The 27,363-nt window shown below is 50.6% G+C and overlaps 1 protein-coding gene across 5 annotated transcripts in view; it reads left to right on the forward strand.

Moving 5' to 3' along the window:
• Positions 1 to 27,363, forward strand: part of Adcy3 (adenylate cyclase 3) — a 78,550-nt gene that overhangs the window by 33,364 nt on the left and 17,823 nt on the right. For all 5 annotated transcript variants that reach the window (XM_029484630.2, XM_029484629.2, XM_029484628.2 and 2 more), the window contains exons 3-6: positions 6,735 to 6,884; positions 25,764 to 25,894; positions 26,311 to 26,422; positions 26,577 to 26,704. In XM_029484630.2, coding sequence (XP_029340490.1) covers positions 6,735 to 6,884; positions 25,764 to 25,894; positions 26,311 to 26,422; positions 26,577 to 26,704 — 521 coding nt within the window. The remainder of the gene's footprint in view (positions 1 to 6,734; positions 6,885 to 25,763; positions 25,895 to 26,310; positions 26,423 to 26,576; positions 26,705 to 27,363) is intronic.

A 27,363-nucleotide genomic window follows, 5' to 3' on the forward strand; every position in this document is an offset into this window, starting at 1 on the left:
CAAGCAGGAAGAGGCCTGGTGCCAGCACTCCTGCCTATGTAGCTGCCTCAGTGGGGCACCATCTCATCTCTCTGACCTCACAGAGAAGGCTCGAGGCTTTATTGTGTGGGAACACCAGGTTCCTCTGTATTCTATCTCCTCTCTCTGTCTCTGTCTCTCTCTCTCTGTCTCTATCTCTCTCTCTCTCTTTCCCCTCCCCCCTCCCCCTCCCCTCCTCCCCTCCCTCCCCTTCCCTCCCCTTCCTCCTCTCTTCCCCATCTCTCTATCTCTCTGTCCTTAGGAATTGTTCTGTAGCTCAAGCTGGCTTCAAACTGTCTATCCTCCTGCCTCAGCCTCTCAAGTGCTGGGATTACAGGACTGTGCCATAGTGTCTGGCCCACATCTTTCTCTTCTATCCCCGCCTTCGTGAGGATGTCATCACCACCTCCCTGGTGGAAGTTGTGCATGCATAGCGTGTAGATGGTGGTCTGTGTCTGTGTACATGTTCTCTGCCTGGTGTCCGGGTGGCTTGCCACCCACCTGCTCTGCAGTCTTAGCTTCCTTCCTCTCTGTTGTCGGGATAAGGGTTGGGGAAGCCTGGAATGTTAGTGAGGCTCACATGGCAGAAGCTGTATCTGGGGTGGCAAGTTGGTGACCATTTCAGTGCTGCTTGCTGGCTGTGTGGTAAATCTCATCATGATCTCACCATCATGGGTCTGTCCTATTCAACAACTTACAGATTACCTGGTGGGGGATGGGGCCAGACTGGGCCTTGGGGACACAGCAAGGAACAGGACATTTGTACCTGCTATAGGGAAGGCAGGGGTGCCTTCCAACTCTGCAGAAGGTTCTGCGGAGCAGATGGAAGGCCTGAGCAGGGCTGAGCAGGTAGATGGGGTGTGGCTCAAGTGAGGTGGAGGCTAAGAAGGTGAAGGATGCAAGCAAGCTGCTGTAGAGGGAGGAGAGGGAATTCTGAGAAGGAAACGCCCAGACCCGTGACTCCCAAGGTCTTTCTGAAAAAGCCATTTGTCATAGTTACCCAATCTATTTTGGATCCTCACTGGGGTTCAAGTTTTCCCCAAAGGCTGCATGCCCCTTCCCAAAGGTTGTACCCCTCCAAGGTTTCACCTCCTCTCCCAAAGCCTCTCAAAGTACAAGAGCAGTGCTGACAGAGATCTTCAGAACAGGGCCTGCTTCTCAATCATGTTCTTGCTCAAGGCCATACCTGCCTGGCTTTCTCCCACCTGACAGTGTTCCCTAGGGGACAGGGACACATGACCGTCACCTGTCCTTCTGGCCAGCAGAGGGCAGGTTCACCGCCAAAGTGAAAGTTACTTTCCCCAAGCACATTTGAGGGCACATCTATCTCTCCTAATGTGACACTCTTACACTGTAAATATGAAAGAGGAAACCTCCATGTCTCACATTGTAGAAGAAAATGACTCCTGCTGCATTTGGAGACAATGGGAAATCTACAGATATATATTTTTGTTTGGGTTTAAAAATGTATGTAGCACAGTAAAGGAATTACCAAGATGGCTGCTCTGAGATTTGGGTAGGTGGGATATTGTGGATAAGAAGAATATCCAGAAGCATCTAGAAGAGTCCAGAGCAGATAGAAAAAGAAGCAGAGTGGGGCATTGTCAGGGATATCTTTGAGGAAAGTGAGCTAAGAACAAGAAAAAGCACAGAGCGGGTCAGGGGAGAGCCTCGCTGTTATACAGAGAATGGAAGGTACCAGGAGGGCAGAGTCCTGTGAGCTACAGCAGCCTGGGAGCTGGCACCGTGGAGGAGGGGTGGAGGAGGGGAGGAGGGCCAGGAGGCTGCAGTGGACTATGAAATGCATAGCCAGTGTGCCTAGGGATGGAAAGGGCCTGGAGGCCAGCCTGGGCTTTGGTGTGCACCTACAGGAACATGCCAAGGGAAGTAGCCCTTTCTGGTGGGCAGAAGCCCATCTCACATGGTTCTGTGAAATGCTGGCTGTAGGCTTTGAGCAATCCCGTAGTCCAGCGTGAGCTGAGCAGCAGAAACCTCGCTTCTGGACATATGCACTGCCCCTTGGGACTGGGGAAACTGGAGTTTCCTTTGGAGCCAACAGCCAGTGCTTTAAGGTTGATATCTTTGTGACAGTTTTCGTTAAAAACAAGCCCAGTGTCCTTTACAGGGAAAGATGGGGTTGTACATGTAAGTAAGTTTGAGTGCTTCAGGGTAGTTTGAAACCCAGAGTAAGCCTTGAGCGTGGGAGGGGATAGTGTTTTGGTTTGGGGGACATTGTTTTGGTTTGGTTTTTTGAGACAGGGTTTCTCTGTGTAGCCCTGGCTGTCCTGGAACTCACTCTGTAGACCAGGTTGGCCTCGAACTCAGAAATCCGCCTGCCTCTGCCTCCCAAGTGCTGGGATTAAAGGTGTGCACAGCCACCACGCCCTGCAGGACATTGCTTTGTTGTACTGCTTTCTGTGTGCAAGGGGGCGTGATAAAGAAACTGTTGGCATGACCACTCCAAGAGACGGTCATGGTTTTTATTGCAGACATGAGAGGAAGCAGGGAGAGAAAGAAGCAGACTGAACACAGCCAGGGCTAGGGAAATGGGAGAGCAACAGGAAAGAACAGTAGAGAAAGCAAGAGACAGAGAATAGAACACGTGTGCTGGAGAGATGGCTCAGCCATTAAAGGCTGGGTTCACAACCCAAAATATAAGGAACTAGAATGCATGCATATGTGCACACACACACACACACACACACACACACACACACACACAGAGTGAGGGGAGGGAGAGGTCACAAGAAGAGAGCATAAGTGGATAGCAACAGGTAGAGAGTATGGTGAGAATAAGAGCAGAGAATCATGGGAATAGCTGGGTTATAAGAAGGATGGGTATCTGTGGGGAGGGAAGCCCGTGAGCTAGAGAGAGTTTAGGGGAGGGGAGATGAGAAGAGCCAGGATGTGAGAAGAGCCAGGATGCTAGCCTGGCTGATGAAATGTGGCCAGCATGGGCTTTGATATGCTGACAAGTGCCACTGGTAAATGTTAATGGGGAGCCATATGTCCCTTCTGCTGGCTGTTTTTAAGGGAAATAATGCCTCTGGCAGATGGGAAACAGTTTCACAAGTTCCTGAGGAATGCTGGCTTTTATCTAACCTCCAGAAAGGCCATAGTCTAGCCTGAACTCCTTTCTGGATATATAGACTGCCTTTTGGGTCATTTGGGCTTGATCCTTTCACCTGCAAAATCAGAACAATGTCTCATCACCTCAGCAGTGACTGGGAAAGAGAGGAAGCTGAGAAAGTGTCACTGTGTCCAGCATAGATGTACCAGTGACATGATGGAGGACACTGAGGCCTGCGCTGCCCTGGCTTCCTCACTCAGTGCAATCCCTGGGTCCTCTGAGGGACCATGCCTTGGTGTCCTGGAAGGCCCCTTACTACCCTCAGGGATCTACCAGTGCGCACTTGAACCTTCCTTCCCCAAGGCCAGCTTCTGCTTCCCTGGATTATCCGAGGTTCCCTTGACTTGGCCGCCTTGGCTTGCTGGATTTGTGAGACCTTGGCTGAGCCTCCCAGCCCCTATCACTTAGGTCAGAGGCTGCCAAACTCCTTTCAGGCCCTGTAACCATTATGCCAGCAAGGGAAGGCATGGCGATGGGGTAGAACAGCTGGACGGAGGGAAGTGAAAAGGACCAGAGGCTTACATGAAACTCCAAACCTGGCCTCCTGCTAAAATTGTTAGAGAGAGGTGGATTCATGAGGGTCGGACGGAGGGGAGTTTCCTGACATGCTCAGAGCCTCCGAACCTACTTCCCTGCAGAGAGTGTTTTGGAGCCAGTGGGCATCAAATGCTGGTTGGGAGAAGGATGGGGCAGCTGTTGGCTGGGTGCTCGAGGTCAGAGACAGTGTGACGGTCTGAGAACCACCCGCCTCTCCTGCTCTTTGTAGTCCTTCCCAGACTCCATGGACCAAACCTTCCCCAGTTCCGATTGCCTTCAGAAGTAAAGCCAATGGAGACCCGGCAGGATCAAGGCCTCGGATCGGGACAGAACAAATCGCTTCAGGGGCCACCTGGCTAGTGAGGGTTGGACATAAGCCCAGGGTGCTCCTGAGTATACCTTTATTTTAGAAACATGCACACCACAGATGCACAGTCCTGCAAAGGACGTCATCAGGCATGAGCCCTGCGTCTGCATTCCTTGAGTTAAAATGTTACCCGTAAGAGTTTGGTTTTCTTGGGCTACCACCCCATAGGGTATCCATGTTTTTCCCATTTGTCCTTATGAGATGGCCAGGCAGGGAGACGGGGCCTGCCCATGTTGGGGGGACAGGATGATTTCAGAACTTTAGTTCTAGTTCAGGCTGGTTGTAGCCAGGGAAAGAAGTGCAAATACCTTCTCCAGAGTCAGACCTGTGGTTGTAGGGCATCCTTCCCTGCTTGGAGCCCTCTGTTTGAGGGCACTGGGGTTCACAGTGGAGACCTAGCTGAATGGCTCCTAGTTGGATGCTACCTGCATGTGCAGTGTCTTTCTTCCAAGTCTCTCAGACCCTCAGCCCTAGTGTCTGCTATACAGAGGAAGCATAGGATGCCAGCCTGGCCTTGCCGTCCAGTCCTGCCAATTTGTGGCTCTGTGAGCTTGGGAGTGGGCAGAGTCCAAGGCCATTTGTCCTCTGAGCTGGTGGAGATTCTTGGCTATCTTGCTAAACTGACTCTGAGACCCAACAGAGTCCACTCATACGATTGGCTTTAGTTCACGGAACATACCTCAGAGCTTTTCAGATGCTCAGGCTGATGGAGCCCACTGAGTCTGGCCACTTAGATGGCAGGGACCGTCAGGGAAGCAGACAGTACAGGGTGTTGCTGAAGATATTGATCCCATATAGTGACAGCTGGGGCTGCCTCGGCCCAAGAGTAACACAGATCTTAGATGGTGAACTAAGAACTTAAGAATTTACCTACAGTGACTTCTGAGTAGCCCAGGCACACATTCCACCTCCTAAATCATCATTATTCAGCAACTCTGTGGTGGGGCTTCCCGTAGACTCAACACTGCCAACTACCTGTGCCCTGCCCCAGCCCAGGAACGCTCTGTAGGGTGTGGTGGTGAGTCCTCAGGCTGCTGGTGACCAGCTCTGAATAAATGAAAAACAGCTCAAAGAGGGTGCGGCACAACCAAGAGAGCCCAGAAAAAGGAGAACTCATCCTCTTATCTGTCTTCTAAAGCATGCATTTAAAATCCCAGTGCTGACTTCACCATAATTCCCCTAACCCCAGACTCTGCCATGTACGCTGCTGGGCTGATCTCTTCCTGTGGGGCCAGAAACTAAATTCCTAATTTCCTTTCCATCTTGCTTTTCATCATCGATCTTGTGGGGGGTGGATGGAAGGGTCTGCTACGTCTGCCATCTCTTGGTGGCAACTGTCCTCCCTTCCCTGTAGGACTTGAGGAACCAGGGCAGGGAAGAAAGAACAGCTTCAAGAAGGTGTGGAAGTGGGCTGGAGAAAGAGCTCAAAGCATTGACTACTCTTGAAGACTCGAGTTCAATCCCCAGTACCCACGTGGTGGCTCACAACTATCTATAACTCCAGTTCCAGGGGATCTCATGCCCTCCACTGGCATCCTTGGACACCAGGCATGCACATAGTACACAGACATATATACAGGCAAAACACTCTTATACATAAAATGGAGGGGAAAAAAAAAACCCGAAAGAGAGAAAGAGAGCCATGGAGCTGGTTCCGGAGAAGTTAGTTCGAGCTGGACCAGGAAGCAGCTTTGCCTGAGAAAGTCCACTGAGCCCAGTGGGCTCGCAGGCCAACAGGGAATCAATGCCTGGCCCAGCCATAGCTCAGAGCCAACGAGCAGCTGCTAACACCAGAAGCCATGTGCGATGGGAACATTCAGGTCCGTATCCAAGGCTCCCTCCAGCAGGAGACTATTGGGTCTGCAAATCCAACAGCCTTTTAGGCATGCCTGGGCACCAGGTCACCCAGGGCAGCACACGGAGCAGCCTCCCGATAGCCACGCTCTTGCACTGGCGCTAGGTACTTGCAGACAGCAGGTACTCACAGCACCTAGTAGGCTGGCACTAGGCTTGTGGGCAGCGGTTCTCACAGCACCTAGTAGGCTGGCACTAGGCTTGTGGGCAGCGGTTCTCACAGCACCTAGTAGGCTGGCACTAGGCTTGTGGGCAGCGGTTCTCACAGCACCTAGTAGGCTGGCACTAGGCTTGTGGGCAGCGGGTTCTCACAGCACCTAGTAGGCTGGCACTAGGCTTGTGGGCAGCGGTTCTCACAGCACCTAGTAGGCTGGCACTAGGCTTGTGGGCAGCGGGTTCTCACAGCACCTAGTAGGCTGGCACTAGGCTTGTGGGCAGTGGTTCTCACAGCACCTAGTAGGCTGGAGTTTCATACATGCTGCTTAAACAACTGAGTAGCCAAGAGTGGCTCTGCCTCTCAGGGAGGGACCAGTTGTTGTCTGATGCAGGAGAGGAACAGCCATCTCTCATCAGGCCTTATGAGCTTGCATGCAAGCCTTGTGGCCTGAATACCTTCCTGGCCCAGAGCCATGTTTTGATTGTGATTTACAGGGTAGTGTCCTCTCAGGAGCCTGTAATGTTGATCACAGTCAGAGGTGTACTGGACTCCTTAGAGTTAGATAACTCCTAGGTGACCCTATCAGCCCCACCTCCATGTCCCTGTTTTCCTGAAGATATACAGTCGTCAGTCAGCCCTGTATTTTTTTTTTTTCCTTCCTTGGCACATAGATCCTGGCCAACGTCTTCCTCTACCTGTGTGCTATCATCGTGGGCATCATGTCCTACTACATGGCAGATCGCAAGCATCGCAAGGCCTTCCTGGAGGCCCGCCAGTCGCTGGAGGTGAAGATGAATCTGGAGGAGCAGAGCCAGCAGCAGGTGAGACTCAGGACTTGGAGGGCCCTGAGAGAGGGGGGTCTTGGGCCTGGGTTTGTGCTAAGGGATGGTGTGTATAAGGAGAAGGGGAGCCTGCTGATGCTGTGTGCTTGTGCAGGGCAAGAGCCCGTGTAGCCCGTGCCTCCTCCCGCTACCTCAGTGTAAGTCAGTTAGGAAGTAGCAGCGGCAGCTCCATCCCTGTGGCTCTCCTGTTTACCTTTCCCCATCAGGAGAAGGGCCTGCTTGTCCCGGCTCTCTGTTTACTGGCTGTGCTCCAGCCTAAGCCACACAGAACGGTCTCCCCGATTCCCATGTGACTCAGCCTTTTAAATGGGTTTCAGTCTGGATTCATCTCAAACACTTTTTAAAGGTTTCTAGAAATGACATCCACCAATGTCCTGCAGGTCTATCTCCATTTCCTGAAGCTGAGGCTAGTCCTCCCTGGGCCACAGAACATTTTATTCTGATGGTGGGTACTGGCTGGATGGGGGTGAATGGGTGCTATAGCTTTCCAGAAACTTCTAGATTTTGCTATGAAGGCTGATGGACCTTTAGTTTCGGGGATCATTAAATGAGCTCCTGCTGTTTGCCTCATTCACATTCACTAGACCAGCGGCTTTCAACCTGTGGGTTATGACTGCATATTGGATATTTATGTTACGATTCATAACAGTGGCAAAAATTAGTTATAAAGTAGAAATGAAATAATTTTATGGTGAGCGGGGGTCACAACATGAGGAACTGTATCCCTCTCTATCTGCAGTGTGGGAGCGTGGTGGAGACAGTATGGCATTGGATGAGTCCGTCGGCACCACTAGATTAGGTCTGTGCTGCCATGTAATCTATCAGACTTACAGTCAGAATGAAAGTTTACAGATAAAAGTTACTTCAGCACTGCCCCTGAGGGGAAACTCTCTCAATTTACACAGCTTTCAGACTCAAAAAAATTTTTTTAAAGAATTATTAATTTATTTTATGTATGAGGATACCGTAGGTGTCTTCAGATACACCAGATCAGATCTCATTACAGATGGTTGTGAGCCACCATGTGGTTGCTGGGATTTGAACTCAGGACCTCTGGAAGAGCAGTCAGTGTTCTTCACTGCTGAGCCATCTCTCCAGCCTCCAGGCCATAATTTTGATGGTTTGAAGTATTATGTGGTTTTTGGGTTTTTTTTTTGTTTTTTTGGTTTTTTGGTTTTTTTTTTGAGATAGGTTCGCTCATAGCCCAGGCTAGCCTTGAACTTGAAATGTAGCCAAGGATAACCTGGAACTTGTGGCCTGCCTGTCTTTGTCTCCCAAGTATAGGGGTTTCAGGCGTGCTCTAACATACTCAGTTGGTCCTGGTCCTTCTTGAAGACATTTTCCACAGCATCACTCTCTTTTAACACTACCTAAGTCCTGGTTGTCAACGGAAGCCTCTGTTGTTGACTTCCTCTGGGACCTGGCTAGGAATTTGTTTAGTGTTCAGTCTTTTTGCTCAGGTCCTGGAATTTCAGCCCTGGTCTTCTGTCACACTCTCGTCTACACCAGCAGCCGCATGTGGGGAAGAGACTCCGTGTGCAGTTTGAGTCTTCGCTTTTTATTTTCCTTTAAAAAGTTCATATCATGTCTTGTGTAAGAGCTGGATTCTTTTTTTAATTTACTGAGTGTTTGTGTGTGTGTGTTGTATGCGTGTATGCAGGTCTATGCACATGCATATGGAGGTCAGAGCTTCTCTGTCTTGTTCCTTTGAGACAACATCTTCCACTAAACCTCAAATTCCCTGTTTGGGTTAGGCTGGCTAGCCAGTGAACTCCTAGCATCCTGCAGCCTATGTGCCCCTATGGTGGGTTACAGGGACTCATGGCCAAGCCTGGCATTCAGATTCAGGTCCTTAAGCTTGCACATCAAACATCCTGCCCCACTGAGCCGTCTCTACCAATCTCTGGGTTTTCTTTTCCAGCCTTAATAAAAGTGGCACTCATGGTCTAAACCACAAGTAGGGAGATGTACTCCGTGCTGCTCATTAACCGCAGGCCCCACAGCTACATTCACGGAGGGGCATGGCGACACAGGAGCAGTCTCTGCAGTCACTCTGCATGGGTGTTCTTGTGTGAGAGCCAGCTTCTGTAGGAGCCAGCACTGAAACACAGAAGGACCTTGCACACGCCAGCACCTGCTCTCTTTTGCTGTGATGAAGAATTATGTGTAAAAGTTTACTGACTGGCCATGGAGGCATGACCCCGCTTCCCAGGGTCACTCTGACTTCTAGTGAAACCTTAAAGTTTGACTTCAGCGTCAGAGCATTTGCTGCCCTTTCAGAGGATCTGAGCTTGGTTCTCACCACTTCTCTACCTCCAGCTCCAGATCTGATGCCCTCTGCTGCCTTCTGCAGACACATGTGCACACACACAGATGAATCCTTCACAAACTTGACTTCGGGGCTCTGCTTAAACAGACCATTCTGTATCTTAGAGCACGTATTCTAAGATCTCTCAGCCATCGTATCTGGAATAGAGAGGGTCTGCATTTCTCTTAATTTGTGGCTCTGTCTTCTGACATTTTTAAAGCATTTTTCTAGCATTTGGTTCTTGCCCCGGCACATGCCCAGGAGGAGCAGAGTCCGGAAGTGAGACTTGTGCTACAGCTCCCCATCCTTCAGCGTCTCAGATCTGTTGCTCTGTCTAGAGTCTTTGTGCTCCAAGTCTCAGGTCACCATTGGCCTCTGTTCCTGGCCTCAAGGGAAAGATGGCAGAGTGTATTAGGCTCGCCTAAATATGGTTCTCTTTCCTTTAAGGTCTTGGCTCCTTGTATCTTAACAACTGTGATGTTTCTTATTGCTTCTAGAGGGATAGAATTTATGTGTGTGCGTGTGTGGTGTGTGTGTGTGTGTCTGTCTGTCTGTCTGTCTGTCTGTCTGTCTGTCTGTAAGCAAGCTAGAGAACAAGCTCGGGTATTCATCCCTCCCTTAAAAAAAAAAAAAAAAAGACAGGGTCTCTCACTGGCCCAGAATTTGAAATTTGAGTAGGCTGGGCAGGCTGGGCTAGCCTGGGCTGGACTGGTTGGTCTGGAAGCCTCAGGGATTTGCCTGTTTCTGCCTCCTCTGTGTAGGGCTTAAGAGCAGGTACCACCACGTGTGGCTTTGTCATGTGGGTTTTGGGGATAGAACTCAGACACTCACACTTGCAAGACGAGCCAACTTCTCAGCCACACTTCCACTCATTTTTAAGAACAGTACAGTTCACTGGCACCAACTCCACTCACAGTAGTATGCAGTACATCATCCCAACCAGAAAGAAATCCTGCCTGCTCAACACGGATTCCTCATCCTCTGGTGGCAACTGTGAAAACACCTACTCCAGGTATCTCGTAAGCAGACGCATACAGTAACTGTCCTCTCACATCTGGCTTGTTTTGTCTTTGTTTAGCATAAAGTCTTCGGAGTTCATCTGTGTGTAGCGTGCGTAGAACTCCCTTCTCTCCCAGGCAGGATAATTACTGTTGTAGACCACAGTTTACCCACCAGGATCTCCGAGTGACACATCCATTTGTCTGTTGTGAGCGATGTCACTATAAACTCTGGTATTCCAGTGTCTCTTCCAGGCTTTACTTCTGTCCTTTGGATATGCACCCAGCAGTGGATATCGCCAGTTCATGTGCTACCACTGTGTTTAACTTTTCTAGGCACCAGCCTTGTACATTTTTAATGTTGATAAACATTGCCAAATCGTCTCATATACAGGTTCAAACAATTTATATTCCTTTGAGTGATGAATGAGAGGGTACTTAGACTCTTACATTTCTCTTGTTTATCTAGAAAATACTTCTTTGCTTTTGGAACCCCTGACGCCCTAGAGATTGTTCTTCTTGTTCGTGAAGTCAGCAGAGCCAGGTCCTTGCACACCCCATCCCTGTATGTCTCGTCCTCTTGTGACTGACTGTGTCATAGGGGACCAGCCTCATCTCTAGCCCCCATGCTGGTGGCCTCAGATCTGAATTAAGGGCTTGCAGCCATTTTCTCAGGACAGCAGGAACTGGCTTTCTGTGTGACCTTGGGGCTGTGCCTCTTTGACTTTGGTTTAACCTTCTGAAAAACTAGGATTAAAAAAAAATCATTGTCTTAGATTGTTTGGTAAGCACATCAAGTAAGAAGGTAGAGGTGAGCTTAAAAACTGTGACGGCCTTTGATGCTGTTAACTACAAGGACGCGTTTCAGCTCCTGGGGACACCCTGGCTGAAGGAGAGTTGAGGAGGAAGCTGGTAGCTGGTTGAGAGAGCACCTTTCTCCACTGTTCCAGTTGACAGAGGTTGCTCCCTCTCTGGGTATCAGGGTTGACTTGACACAGGAGCCTCAGCCAGGGCGACTTGGATCCAAGAGCAGGTCTCTGTCAGCTTTCCTGTGTCAGAGCCCATGGTACGGACAGAAAGGAGATGACAGACAGGGATACTGGGGACAAAGGGCTGTAGGAGCAGACAGAAGCGGGTCTGGATGCAGGACCCCTTTTAAGGAGACACTTGAAGTCCCTGCCACACTAAATATCACCTGTGTGGTCCTTGTGTAAATGTCAGTTCTGAGGCCGGATGAGGTCCTTCGAGAATGCCTCACTCAGGCTCAGGCCTCACGTGACAGTGTCGATACGTATCGAGTGCTTTCTGAACTGCTTTTGGGGCAAACGCTGTGCCCTTTCCCTGAGGTTGCATGACCCCCCACCCCCCAGCCAGTCTCCTCTTCCCCTCATCTTCCTCCTCTGTCACTGCAGGGGTCCTGCCCAAATGTCTCTGGGTGCAGTCCCTTTACCACTGTCTCTGTGGAGGAGTCCGGCTTCTTGCTTGGGATGAAGGCAGGACAGAGTTATGGCTCCTAGGAAGGGGTGAGGTGGCCCAGCTCTTTCACACAAGGGAGGTATGCCTCAGGTGACAGATGGGTGGAGACAGAAAGTAGGCAAGAAAGGCAAGGAACAAAGTAGTTTGGCCTCATAGCCCGGCCCTGGCCCCTGCTTCCCTGCAGAGCAGAGCTGTATCTGGACAACTCCAAGGCTTATTGATGTGTCTTTCTGAGCACATTCTGGCATGAAAGGGGATTCAGGCCAGACGTCGTGGGTGGTCCAGTAGTATCTGAGTGGACTTGGGGTCTCTCTCTAGTCTCCCCTCAGCTCCATGGGCATGTTAGTGTGGAGCCAGAGGCCCAGAGGGAAGAACTTCCATTATTTGTTGTGACTCCCATGTGACCTACTTTGGGGATTCGTTTGGGACCTTGAGAGTTGCTAAGCACCCCAACTGGCACCTGGCAGCAGAGGCGCCCAGAACATCACACCTGTTGCCAGGCACAAACTTTAGAATTATGAAGTACCTGAATCACCCCCAGAAGCATTTCTCATGCACTGAAAATAAAGGAGGAGGAACAAGGGGCATGGAGAAGTGACAGGGGAGCCTCCTCAGGGCACACCCTATCCTTCAGGGGGGGCTGCTCTCAGCCCCCACACCCCAGCACCTAGGAAGCTGCATCCAGGCTCCAGTGGAGATGCTGGGTGTACAGGGTTATAAGAGAGCTGTCCACTGTCACCAGCTATGTGCCCTGGGAATCATGGCCGAGGAGACACTACTTCTGTGGCGCCCACACAGGTGAACAGCTGCTGTAACCTGCTTCTCTCAGCCTGCCTCTGCCTGGGTCTTGATCCTTCATGTGAGGTCTGCTGCTGTTCTGAGCCAGGACTTTACCTGTTTACCACAGGATTGGGTTTCTCTCCCTCCGAGAGCTGAGAATGCTAGGAGAAGCACTGCTTCATAGGCTCAGTGCCTGAATATCCTTGTCCTCTGACCTTTACTGCTTGCCCCAAATCCTTCGGCTGTTAGGGCGTGGCACAGAGTCCCCTTAACCTTGAGCCTTGTTCTCTTGGAGGCCATGGGGGAGGGAGAATCGGGTTTCTAGTACCAACCCCAAAGTTGTCCTGGCAACAGTGAGGTGAGGGTGATGGGCCTGCTTCCTTGGGGAGCAGCTCAGTGGGGAAAGATGGTTGGTGTGGGCAGAGAGCAGGGCACCTCCTCTCTCCACAGGAGTGTGGCCTCTTCCTCTTGGCACTGGACCTCAGTATCTCCAGTGTTGTAATTGGGTGGGTCACCTAATAGGGCCACAGAGCATTAATTTGGAAATATGCTTTTGTTTTAGCCTCTAAACAGAAACACTCGTTTTTGTTTTTGTTTTGTTTTGTTATTTTTTGTAGTTGTTTTTCAAGACAGGGTTTCTCTGTGTAGCCCTGGCTGTCCTGGAACTCACTTGTAGACCAGGCTGGCCTCGAACTCAGAGATCTGCCTGCCTCTGCCTCCCGAGTGCTGGGATTAAAGGCGTGTGCCACCATGCTGGGCCAGAAACACTCTTGAATACAGTTAATATCCGTAGCTTTTGTTTTAGCTTTGAAATCCCTTGATGTGAGGAAAGCCAGAGGCGCCTTCCCTTGTTGTATGTGTTGTACGATGAATACTGGTTTCTCTGTGGCTTTAGTTAACACCATTTGGACTTTACAGGGTGTTCTTCATACCAGTATTTCAGAACCTAGCAAGGCACATCCCTGCTTCAGGCAGTTCCGGTGAGGGGGCTCCTGGTGAGGAGGGCTCTGTTGTGCTGTGACTCCTCCAGGCAGCAGTGATGAGGTCAGCACTTTTAAGCCACTCCTCCTACTGAGCCCTGCCTCCCAAGCCCTGTCTACCTGAAGTCTGTCTTCTGAGCCTCTGCTGGCTCAGGAGCTTTCCAGTCTTGACCACCACTGCTGGCGTCATATCCTTCAGCATATCCTGTGGTCTGTGGCCACGGCTGGGAGCATCTCCTGTCTGACTGTGGCTAGTAATCCAGGTAGTCTATTAAATGCATAATTAATAATTAGAAATGTCTACATCCTCTATGCCAACCTGGGTTTTTTACTACCTTGCCAAGTGTCTGTAAATTTTTCCTGTTTGAGACGAGTCTTACTCTGTGGCCCAGACTAGCCTTGAACTCACAGCACTCCTGCCTTAGCCTTTCAATTGGGCATCACAGGTGTGAATGAGCCACCATGCTGGGCTTCAAAGTGAGACATAGATTCTCATTCTAGTTGAACCATTTGTCGCTTGGCCCTGAGAAGTTACTTGTGTGCTCCGAGCCCCAGCTTCTCTGTGAAGTGGTAATAGAGAATAGAATGGTTAAGAAGTCCTTGAGAGCCTGGAGGGATGACTCTGGTTAAGAGCATCTACTGTCATTGCAGATGACCTGAGTTCATGGTCCTAACACACATCCATCCAGTCAGGGGGCCCACAACTGCCTGTAACTCCAGCTCCAGGGAATCTAATGCCTTCTTCTGGTCTGCAGGCTTCTGCATGCATATACATATACTGGCAGGTAGATAGACAGACAGCCACACACACACACACACACACACACACACACACACACACACACACACACAGAGTAAGCACACATTTTGATTCAGATCACTAGTACCCAGGGCCACCTTCACGAGGACATGGTTCTGAGCATAGGTTCTGTGGGGGTGGCTGGCAGAAAATACATCCGTATGAGCTAAGAGCAGGGAAAGGAACTTACCAGGCACCACAGGTAGACGGAAGTTGGTATCAGTATCTTGAGCCAGGGAAAGCTTTCTTGAGGTAGTGTGGAGTGGAGACCTGAAGGTGGTGAGCAGCAAGCCATGGGGAGGGTGGCAGCATGGGAAAGAACAGGACACATGGAACACAGTGCTATGGAACAGAAGGAGATGGGGATGGGGTGTGTCCATGGGCAGGAGCACAGGACAGTGGAACAGGAGAGGGAGAGAGGCAGAGATCCTGTGAGCCACAGCCTGGAGCCTGCAGTCCTGGCTTTGTGCTGAGGAGAGCTAGGATTAGCCATCCCAGGAATTCAAACAATGTAGCTATTGATGGGGAAGAGATAGCCAAGGAAGCAGGGAGATCAGAGGGATATGGTAGCCCACATCAGGACTTTGATGGTAGAAGCTAAGTGCTTTACAGCTAGGTGAACCAGAGAGTGGGGAATTGAGGATAGAGAGGGAGTATTGGGGTGGACATCCCACATGGGCATTCTCAGTGAATTAACCACACAGCTGGTAGGTTTGAGGGCTGAGAACCATGTTAGTGGACTCTTGCATGGGCCCTGCTGGGTAAGAGGGTATATAGGGCCTCCTAATATGTTGGTGGGCTCAGCGGAAGCTGTTGGTCATGCAGCTCCTGGCAAGCCTTTGATTGCATCCACCAGGGTCTCACGATAGGCAGGTTTCTCCTGAAAGGCCTTCCTCCAGCCTTTTCTCTGTCCCAGAGTCACTGGGGCTTAGCAGAAGCTACCCAGAAGGGTACAGCCATTGCCTCACCATTCCAGTCAGGAGTTCTGTTGCATGTATGGTATAGAACATGATATGATGCATCCAAATTAATGAAGGGGGCCTGAAGTATAGGAACTTCAATCTGTGTGGGTCACACGTGAGATAAACAGGGTCCTGTGACTTGGTTAGATATGCACTAAGAAAGAAGAGTTCAGAGTGTAAAATAAAGGCGAAGGGTCCAGGAAAAGCAGAGGGACTCGAGACTCAGCAGGTGGATACAGAAATACCTAGTGTTTGGACCTGGTCCTAAAACGTACTGATTCTTAGGGCTGGAGACATGGCTCAGCAGGTAGGATCAACTATTGTTCTTGGAGAATGTTGTGGGAAATATTAAAAAAGATTGGCACCATCTCGCACCATACTCAGCTACTCTGTGCCCACGGTCTCGCCACCCCTAGGCTAGCCCCATGCAGTGGCCAATCATGGTTCTCTTGCTGCGGATTCTGCTCACATTCCCAGCCATCCACCCACTGTGGTCAGCAGTCCTAGATCCCAGTAACCAGGCAAAATCAAAACTCTAGAGGCTTGACATTTGTTAGTCAAATTTATATCAGTAAATTTTCACCCCACAAAATGCCCATACAGTGAACTCAGAGCCAATCAATATTGATATAAATCACCCACCTAGATAAGATAAATTGTCCTGTAGTTAGCCATCCCTTATATGATATGCATAGCTACCTCTGGCTACTTAAAGCCACACAGAATCTTGTCTTCCTCTCCCTCAATAGTCTTTTCTTTTCTCTCTGTCCTCTTCTCTTCATCTCCTTCTTCTCCCCCAAACTTTTCAGCTTCATCTTCCCTTCCACTGTCCAGTGGCTCTAGCCTTTATTTTATAAGTTAAGGTGGGGAGAAGGTTCACAAGAAGTCACCTGAGTACATGTTTCACTCCTTGTCTGCAGCCCCTCCTGGGCAAATGGAATTAGCATCAAAATACAAACAGCACCAGGCCTGTCTGCCACAGGAGAAGGCCTGCGGTCCCTTCCCAGTGCCTATCATCAGTAGCTACAGTTCTAATCTGATGTCCTCTTCTGGCCTTCATGGGCACTGCACACATGTGGTACACATTCATACGTGCAGGCAACATACTCACACATAATATATATTAAACATTTATAAAGAACTTGATTCTTTCCGAGCTTTTCAAGAAGAAGGGAACTGGTGAACAGGTACTGGGAGAAAGTAGTTGATCTGGGTCATGGAACAGTGGTGTGTGTGTGTGTGTGTGTGTGTGTGTGTGTGTGTGTCTGTGTGTATATGTGTGTGTGGTATATGTGTAGGTGTCTGTGTATATGTGTATATGTGTGGTGTGTGTATGTATATGTGGTATGTGTGTGTGTGTATGTGGTGTGTGTGTGTATATGTGGTGTGTGTGTGTGTATATGTGGCGTGTGTGTATGTGTGTGATGTGTGTGTGTGTGTGGCCATGTTCTTGCTCTGTGTATATGCAGTATATGTACACATGTGCTTATCTCTATGTTTGTGTGTACACAAATGTGTATGTATATGCATGTTTGTCCTTGTATATTTGTGTGCCTACGTATGTGTTTGTGTGTATGCATGTGTGAGTGTGTGTAAATGTGTATATGTAGGGGTATGTTTATCTGTGTATTTTTGTGCCTATCATGTATTTATGTGTGTGCACATGAGTATATGTATATGTATGTGTGTTGTCTCTGTGTATTTGTGTCTGCACATGTGAGTGTATGTGTGTGAGAGGGAACTGTTGTATGGTAGACAGTCTTCATTGGAGGAATAGTCTTTTTTCTCAGTGTGGAAGAGACTGGTGTCAGAGCAGCCAGACACTGACTTGGGGACAGAGTTGGTGTGTGTGTGTGTGTCACTCACAGTAAAGGACAGCAGGAACACACCTGGAAGGCATCTGAGTGAGCTTTACTCTTTCTTGAGGTGTTGGCACAGGGAGGGATTGAAGCCACGGGTAGCCTTGTCCAGGTTGGGGTGTGTCTGCAGTATTTGCTGGCGCCACCATGCCTAGCATGGTGTTGAGCTGTCTTTTTCTGGGTCAGTGACAGAGCAGATGATGTGAGGTACCAGGTCAGACTGCAGACACTCCCCGAAACCATGCACAGATGTGATCAGTACATCCCCTAGCACAGGGCTCAGGCTAGACTTAGCTTCTCCAGTGTCTTAAAGCTCTCTGTCTAATACAGGAGCCGCCAGCCACGGGTAACTGTTTAAACTGTGATTGATTTCAACTAAAAGTCAGTTCCTCTAGTTGGAGTTTTAAAACATGAGGGTCTTATGTAGCCTGTTTCAGGGGGTTTGAACCCAGAGCTTTATGAATGCTGAGCAAGTACACTCTTAACTAAGCCATGTCTTCAGCCACAGTTACTCAGCTTTATTGGTCAATATCCGTGTACGCAGTAGCTGCAGGTGGCCAGTGGCTACCATATTGGTCAGCACAGACTCAGGGCATTTCCGTGACTCAGGAAGTTTTGTCTGAGCTCTTCTAGAATATGACGGCTTGCCTCTTGGGCCAGGTCTCCTCCTTGATGGCTCATTAACCCACCTAACCTCTAAGGGACACCTTCTCTCTGCCAGATTGTCTCCGTGAGGATGGCAGGTGCCACACAACTTTGGACCCTGTGGGCTGTCTCCTGAGATTGCAGTTTCCTTGTCTCTAGACAGCACTTGGGAGCCCAAGTCCATGACCAGAAGTGCTGCATGGTCAGCAATGAAGAGAGTAAAACATCCTTGCCCTGAGGTACTGGCCCTTCCCCACCAGATGCTTATCTTCCTGCACTTGTATGGATGGCCAGCGACTGGTCACTGAATGTCTGAGTTTAGTGTCATTCTGCACTACATCATTCTGCAAGGACAATAGCCTGCAGTTTCCAGATTTTCCACACTGGCTCTCTCCTTGGGAGGAGCTGAGATGTTTGCACTTTGACCTCACTTCCTGCCTTCCATAGCCTCCTCTGCTCAGAGGGTCAGGCCAGAATGGGTACTCAGAGGGATTCAGTGTCCCTTTAGCTTCCAAATGGCCTAGAAGCTCCAAGAATTTGGGTATTTGGATAAATTGTTAACAGGATCAGAATATATTTGGCTAAGTAGTTTGCAGGCTTGCATACAGTGATAAGAATGTGGGTGGGTAGATAGGATATATAGGTGGGCAGATATACAATATACAGCATGTAGATAGGATACATGGGTGGGTAGATATACAATATACAGCATGTAGATAGGATACATGGGTGGGCAGATATACAATATACAGCATGTAGATAGGATACATGGGTGGGCAGATATACAATATACAGCATGTAGATAGGACACATGGGTTAAGCAAGCTCATACCCATCCTTCAGAGAAGTAGACTTCACCCATCTCACAGACACAGTATACTCAACATTCATGCCACCAGAGACACACACACACACACTCACACTCACATAGACACACACTCACACAAACATACTCACTCCATAAACTCTCTCACAACAGTCTCTTACACATACACTCACACACACTCATATACTCACATACTCTCTCATACATACTCACACATACATACAAATATATATACACACACTCTCTCATACATACACACACACACAGTCTCTCACACATACACTCACACACTTTCTCTCACACACACTCATATACTCACACCCTCTCATACACACATTGTCTCTCCCCCCCACACACAGTTCCCCACCCACCCCAACACAGAGTTCCCCACCCCATTCTCTCTCTCTCTCTCTCACACACACACACACACACACAGAGTCCCCCCCCACATACAGTCCCCCCCTCACATACACACAGTCCTCCTCCCTCACACACACACACACACACACACACACACACACAGAGTTCCCCCTTCACACACACACATACACAGAGTCCCCCCCCAGTTCCCCCCTCACTCACACACACACACACACACACACACACACACACACACACAGAGTTCCCCCTTCACACACACACATACACAGAGTCCCCCCCCAGTTCCCCCCTCACACACACACACACACACACACACACACACACACACACGAGTCCCCCCCTCACACACACAGAGTCCTCCCCCCTCTTATACACACACACACACACACAGTCTCCTCTCACACACACACACATACACAGAGCCCCCCCCAGAGTCCTCCCCCCTCACACACACAGTTCCCCTCCCACACACACACACACAGTTCTCCCCCACACACACAGAGTCCTCCCACACACACACACAGTTCCCCCACACAGAGTCCCCCCCCCCCCCCACACACACACAAAGCCCCCTCCCCCCCAGGGATTCCTTTGCTGCTCTCATAGTCTCTCCTCATTTGCAAGGCTGTTGCAGACACTTAGAGTCTCACCAGTAGAGTTCATTTATCCAAATCCCTCCTGGCTTCCTTGCTGTAATTAACTCCTGAACGCCTCATCAGAATGTCAACTCTAACACCCGAGGGCCCCTGGGATAATGCTGGCCTCCTTCCTCCATCTCAGTCCTGAGCCAGCACTCTGAGTCACTTCTGACAAGGGCCCGCCTGGTTCCTTGTGAGCCTGTGGAGGCCATGCTGACAGACTTCACCTCTCCATAGCCAGTTTATACAAGTGACCCTGGCCCTTGTTAGGAGGCACAGATACTGCCGAGGCTGCTGTAGCCTTTTCTATGAGGTCCAGGCCTCACTACCTCCATGCCTGTCAGCCCTGTACTCTGAGGTGTGTTTGCACACTGCCTAAAGCATCTCTCCCAAATCTGAGGGCTTTTTGCTTTTACCCTGAAGGCCTCCCAGAGTTCAAGTCTTTCTCTGCAAACTTTGGCCTTGTTCCCAGATGGGGTCAGGCCCTTGACTTGTTCGCACCTGTAACCATTAGGGCAAAGCTGAGGAAAAACTCCAAAGCAGGTGACCTGCTGTCTTTCCAGAGCTGAGCACAGTCTCAGGGCCCCAGACCTCACTGGCTGGGTTTCAGGCTTTAGTTAGTCCACCACCCTTGGGCCAGCCTCCCACCTCCAGCTTAACACCCACAATCCTTCTCACCGGGTTTCAGGACCCCCCACCCCCCACCCCAGGCCAACACACTCTGTACTGTAATAAAAAATGTCTCTCCCTCTCAGAAAACATCTGCTTCTTTAGCAGCCTTCGTCTGAGGCCCCCAAAGTAAGTTTCATGTCTTCTCCACACATCATCACCTTTGCTCAGACTTGAGGTGGGCTCTGGGGTCCTTGACGATCCCCCACCCAGCTTCCTGGCTGTGTCTCAGCCCCAGCAGGTGCCTGCTCAAGCTCCCTCACTTCCTGCTCACTTCCTGCTCACTTCCTGAGGGAAGCCCAAGTGTGCTTTCCTCCTGCAGTGTGCGGGAAGGACCAGCTGAGGGTGCTGGTCCACGCTAGGGTTGTGTTTTGGTGGTCATGGGAAGTCATTCAGAATCTACCAGCACGGCAGATGTCAGTGTTCCCCCTCCCCGATTACTGTGCCTCTTCTATTCTGTTCCTACACAGTTGGTTTGGGGACTTAGATGGGTATTATAACATTCACGCTGTCTGAATGGCACCCTGTCTATTTCACCAGATCAGCCTGGAGTAAAATCTGTATTAACCGCAGTCCTGGTGACATAACCAACTGTTCTGTGACTTTTGAAAAGTTTTCCCTCTGAAAGCTTTTGTACTTTGAATGATGGAAAGAGCCTAAGAGGGTTCCCATTGTATAGCAGAGAGCCTAAACCCAGAAGTGCTTGCCTACGGTGAGCCTTGGCCTCTTGGTTCAGGATCAGGGAACCCTGACCCCTAGAAGCATGACACCCCCCCTCCCATCCCTCTGCCTGTCTGCCTTCCTGAGATTATGTAGCCCAGCCTGACCCCAGACTTGCTGTGCAGCTAAGACTAGTCTTGTACTCCTGACCTTCCTGCTTCTGCCTTTCTGGTGCTGGCATTGCAGGCTTTTATGAAGAGGGTGTGTGTGTGTGTGTGTGTGTGTGTGTGTGTGTGCGCGCGTGCGCGCGCGCGCGCGAGCGTGCGTGTGTTCATGTATGTTCACATGCTCGTGCATCCTCTTGCACAGAGGCCAGAGGGCAGTCTTGGCTCTCATCCTTAGGAATGGAATGCTGGTCACCTCCTTTGATGCAGGGTCTTTCCCTAGCTGATGCTGTAATGGCCAGGAAGCTCCAGGATGCCCCTGTCTCTGGCTCTGCCGGCTGGGGTTACTCGTGTGCTGCCACACATAGCTTTTTTATGTAGCCACGAGGGTTGAACTCCGTACTTTATTGACTGAGCCATATCCCTAGCCCCACCCAAAGATGATTTTGATTTTTAAAGTGCTTTATCTGTTCAGCAAAGATGCCCTAGTTGTTACTATCTCAAAATCCTCCCCTTTACAGCAGACACACGTTACAGTGGTTCCCAATATCAGGTAAAAAGTAGCTTCAGGTTAAGGTCCCCTGCCCACTCACTCATCTGGAAAGATTCTCTTCTATCCGAATGACAGTGACAGGCTAAGATAGAAAACGACACGTGGCACTTCAGACACTGAAGCGTGAGAAGGCTGTCCTGGGAAACGTGGCTGCTCAGCACCCACAGGTGCTGCTAAAGAAGAGACAACAGAAGGGACCCAAAGTCTGACGTCTTCCCAAAAACTAATGCAATGCTGAGTGTCCTTAGTCAGCTATAGGTCCCGTTGTTCAGTTGATCTGTACCCACTGCATATGTCCAATACATGAATCAGTGTCCACATATCTGTAAATAGTGATGTTCACTGGTCGTATCCATAGCATCAGACTTGGACTGCCAAGCTGAAAGAGCAGAGGTGACCGCTGTTTGTTGACCTAGTTTTGAAGGTCATATTATAAAACTATGGGGAAATGGGAAGATTCACAGGAAAGCAAGAACAACTAACAGTGATTCTGCAGAACTCTCTCCCTCTTGGTGACTTCCTGACAAACACAGCAGTTACAGAGAGACTCCGTGTCACCGCTTTTTATCAGCTTGGTACAAACTCAGACATACCTGGGCAGAGGGAGTCTCAGTCACAGCCAAGGAACAATTCCCAGAATTGGCCATGGCAGTGGGGCCTTTTCTTTTTCGTTTTTGAATAGGATCTCTTTACATAGCTCTATTTATCCTAGAACTAACTGTAGATTAGGCTGCTCTCAAACGTGAAGAGATCTGCCTGCCTCTGCCTCCCACTACTAACCCTCAAATGCTAAGCTCAAAGGCGTGCAGCACCTACCCAGATGTGGGGTGCTTTCTTGAATGCTGATTGATACGGGAGTCCCAGCCCACTCTGGGTGGTGACACCCCTGGGCAGGTGGGCAGGAATAAGGAAGGTAGCTGGGAAGCCTTTGAGACTGAGATTTCCATACACCACACAAGTAAACCTTCATTTACAGCCACAGCCCCATCTTCTTATCTGTAATATCTGTATTCATAGTCTTCTGCTTTCACACCTCATTAAAGAAATGCATAGTACAAAACCAAAAGCAAGGAAGGAAGGAAGGGAGGGAGGGAGGGAGGGAGGGAGGGAAAAAGGAAGGAAGGAAGGAAGGAAGGAAGGAAGGAAGGAAGGAAGGAAGGAAGGAAGGAAGGAAGGAAGGATGAACATCCCTGACTCTCCAATCCCAGAAGAAAGTAATGGCCTCCACAGATAGGTGACTCCTGAAGCTGTTGTGTTTTGGTCTCCAGAACCACCCTATCTTATGTTCCTGCTGACTTAGTCATGCCGACCCTTGAGGGTGCAGACCCAGCTAGGAGGAGGCAGTGTTTAAAGGGGGGTCTGGATGTGATCAGGAACATATGACTCTTCCCAGGGCTGGACTGGACTCTTGTTTTCTTTAGGTCCTAGGGGACCCAAAAGGGTTTTGGTGTGTCTCCAGAGCTCAGGCAGTTGGAGAGGAACAGAAGGATTGACTGAGTGGAGTCGGGTAGCTGGGGTTGTAGCCCTCAGGCTAGCAAGATTAACTTAGAGCTGTGACCTTCTTAAACCTGAGTTCTGTGCATGTTCTTACACACGGGACGCTGTTCCCTCTCTGAGCCTCCATCACTTAGCACCTGCATGTACATTGGTAGTGTGGGTCCATGTATAAGGTGGTAGAGTGTTAGGAGAGTCAGGGAGGCTGAGAATAGAAGGACCCTTATTTGTATGTTTTCATTACCCCACCTGCTTGAGAGACCCCACATTGCCTGGCTGAGGGACAGGAAGGTGATCTGCTGACACTAGGCTAGCCAAGGGAACTCCGTGACCACCCTGAAAGCCTAGAAGATGGGGCCACACTTTGTTGAGGTCCCAACTCCCTCAAGCCATACTTGGCCGTGGCATAGGACAGCTAGGATCTACTGAGTACTTCCTGGGAGCAGGGCATTGTTCTGAGTGCTTCAAGCTAATGAGCCACTTAGTCTCCATTCGACACCTAGGAGACAAGGCTCCAGGGACTGTTGGTGACTTGTCTGATAGCACACTGGGAATATTGAGTTATGTTCTTCGCCCTGCCCGCTCCTCCCCCTGTGGATTTTGGGTTACAAGGGCAATTACACATATCCCACTCCAGGTGGCCGGGGCCCTGAGATGCTCGGGCTCCAGCCCTACCCCCACCTGCCTCCTCTCCACCTCCTTCAGAATTCCCCTGAAGGAGGAATTCTACTACTCTGGACTCCAGTGAGCTTTCTTTGGGCTGCCCTAGAGGCAAATAGGGCCCTGGCTCTGGCTATTTATTTACTATCAGACTTCTTCTGACTTCACCTCACTGGCAGGGGCTTGGGAATGCCAAGTGACAGGGTCACCCGAGTCTCTTGCTCTGCTAGGCTGCAGGCCCTGGGGGCCTCTGCTGCTTGCTGGGCTCCAGTGGAGCTGGGGCAGGGCGCACTGGGGTTATTTATGTAGCTTCTCATTCCTGCACTGTAATGATGCCATCTGGAGGTTCTTAACATGGGCAGAGGACAAACAGTGAGACTGTTGCAAGCACTTCAGCTAGAGCCAGGTACCAGCCATCCTGGAACTAGGTGACTTACGAGATTCGGGCTGGTGGCTGAGCTCCTGAGACCCTCCAGCTTTGCAGCAGTTGAGCTCGAGGTGTACCCCCATCTGGTCACGAGGATCTGCTTTGTGGCTGGGGTGCTCGGCCTGTAGTTTTATCACCTCTCCACCCTTTTCTGCAGCCTTACCCCTACTTCTCTCAACCTGGCCCGGCCTGCTTTACAGCCTAGTGGCCTCCTTGCCCACTCTCTAAGGTTCTCTTGCCCTTTGCCCTTCACAGCTTCAGCAGCTACCGTGTCCCTTTCTTCCCTTGGGGATGATGGAGACAGCATTTTGCATTCCTCTAATTCCTGCACTGTCCTCCCCCCCTGCCCCCAGGGTACTGTCTCCTTTCCCTTCCACCCAGTCTGACCCCTGTGTTGCCATGATTTCCAGAGCTTCTGCTGTGGCCTCTAGGCCTCTCCTAAGTGCTGACTACAGGGTGCTCCTTTGTGAAGGCCTTGGCGCGTGCACGGCTACTCCTGACTTCCCTCACATCTGCTTTTCCTCTATGGCTCTGTGTTTTGAGCTCTGGCGCCATCCCCTCAGGTGTCCAAGCCACTGAATTTTTTTTTTTTTTCTGGAAAGAGTTAGAGTGCAAATATTTCTGGCTTTGCCAGCCATATGGTCTTTGTCATAACTGCTCAACTCTTGTTGGAGTGTGAAAACAGTCAGAAACAATGTGTAAACAAGCAAGCTTGGCTGGGTGCCAATAAAACTTTATGAAAGCAGACAGCAAACACATTTGGCCCACAGGCCAGGATGCTGGTTCTTGGTCTCCACCTACTTAGTACCCTGAGCAGGGTTTCTGTTCCTACTTAGTACCCTGAGCAGGGTTTCTGTTCCTACTGCCACTGAGGCACTTTCGGGTCCTTGAGCCCTGGAGGACTTTTCTTGCGTGTCTGCTTGGATAGGTGGCTTGCTCACTCAGGAAGTCCTTCAAGACTTAGCTCTGTCTCACTTCTGGGAAGGCCCCTGGCTCAAGTGGTGGGTTTTGACCCCTTCCTCACGTGGTACTCGTGCTCTCTTCCCTGCTTTGGTGGTCTCCACGGTCTCCATTCTCAGCAAGCTGCCTCCATTTTCTCAGTGGTGGGCCACAGTGTCACACTGTGCTGGAATTCTGACCTGTGTCCTCAGGAGACCTTAGGCTCAGGTAGAATTCTTGCTGGCTCTGGGGTTCCCTTATGTGTCATAGGACTTCAGTCAGGTTGGTGACTGCGCTGTAAAGGTGCTGTGGCAGACGTGAAGAGGACCCAGCAGTGAGGGACTGGGAGCGTAGAGACACAGGGAAGGTCACACTTCTTATAGAAAGAGGATCACGTTGTTCCTCGGTGACACTGCCTGTGCCTGTCAGTTGTTATGCAGGGCTGCCATGATGCTGAGCCTTGTTGGGGTGAGAAACCACCCAGCCTGGCCTTTGGCTGCTGCCTTATGGGCGGGCGTTGGGGCCTCCCTGCAAGGCTGGGTAGTTCCTGGATGACATCGTCGCCTGGATCAGGATCAGAGCTGTGTGAACGTGGAGGAGTACAGGCCATCCCCCTCCAACCCCGTGCTTCTCCTCGCAGGAAAACCTTATGCTTTCCATCCTGCCCAAGCACGTGGCTGACGAGATGCTGAAGGACATGAAGAAGGACGAGAGTCAGAAGGACCAGCAGCAGTTCAATACCATGTACATGTACCGGCACGAGAATGTCAGGTATGGTGGCGGGGAGGCACAGTGGGTCACGGGATCGACCGAGGACGAGAGGCAAGGCCACCCTACAGTGTGCACCTTGGGTCCCCCGAGCCAAGCGGGAGCAGCCATAGCAGTAGACGGCAGGGTGAGTCGTGCATCACCTGCCTGGCCTCACCTGCAGGTGAATAAATATCACCCAGAAAGAGGCTCCTGCTGGCCACCTAACCCTCTGAGGCCAGGGGCAGGAGAGAATCGGAAGGCTGTGGGGTGGTGGTCAGCAGACAGGACCTGGGGCCGTTGCAGGGGATAAGCTTCTGAGTCCAAGCTGTGCCAGGTTCTCACCGCAGTAGAACTGAGTAAGACCTTTCCCTGCTGGCGGGAGTGGGTGGTGAGCCGCTGTCTGGCGGCTCACTGCCTGTGGCCCTCTCCATTTGCAGCATCCTGTTTGCAGATATTGTGGGCTTTACCCAGCTGTCCTCTGCTTGCAGTGCCCAGGAGCTCGTGAAGTTACTCAACGAGCTCTTCGCCCGCTTTGACAAGCTGGCGGCCGTAAGTCCCAAATGCACCCACTCCTGCTACTGGGCTCCTTGACCTCCGCCCTGTCTCTGGCCCCCAGGCTTCCCCTGCCTGGCCTTCCTCCACCTCCTGTACCTTTTCTCCGTGGCCAGGGGCCAGGAGCACAGAGCATGCTCTGCCCTTTCAGAAATACCACCAGCTGAGGATCAAGATCCTAGGCGACTGTTACTACTGCATCTGCGGCCTGCCTGACTACCGGGAGGACCACGCCGTGTGCTCCATCCTTATGGGGCTTGCCATGGTAGAGGCCATCTCGTAAGTGGGTCCCTCTGGGAGGGTGGGTGGCCATGGAGTAAGGCTCGGTCCTGGTCCTGATATCCAGATGTGGCAAGACTCCTCAGTTGCTAGGACATGGCCACTGTCACTGGTGGACATCTCCCCTTTGTTTTTTTTTTTTTTTCTCTTTCTGCTTTGTCATTACAATCTCCTTCCCTAAACAGATCAGGTCAGAGCGTGTCCTCCATGTTACAGTTAAGGGACTTTGAAGGCACATGCTGTGGGGGAGGGGGTGGCACAGGTGCCATGGGATACCAACCTGTTCCGGCCCGGGCTGTGCTTCCACCTGTGGGCTTGTGGGTGAACTCCCTTCCCTCACTCACGCGCCACATCACTGCTCCACATGGGCCTGGAAGGCTCTAGAAAGGCAGTCCTCAGTTAGACTCCATGTGTGGTAACTTGGGGGACCATAGAGCCTGAGGTAGGAGAGAAAGCTTCCAGGAGGCTACTCCCCTCAGGGTCAGAGCTTGGGATACCCATGCAGTCCATCTCTGGGCAGCTGTGAATTCTTACGTCTTCCTGCTTGAAGCCCCTCTCATGTCCCCTGCCTTTTTCCTCCATAGCCAGTAGATTAGAACTGAAAGGTTCATCCTCCCTCCCAACCCAGCAGGCAGATATAAACTGAGGACATGACTGCT

Source organism: Mus caroli, unplaced genomic scaffold (genome assembly GCF_978045245.1).
Source record: "Mus caroli unplaced genomic scaffold, Mus_caroli_1 scaffold_14, whole genome shotgun sequence".
Taxonomy (NCBI): Eukaryota; Metazoa; Chordata; class Mammalia; order Rodentia; family Muridae; genus Mus; species Mus caroli.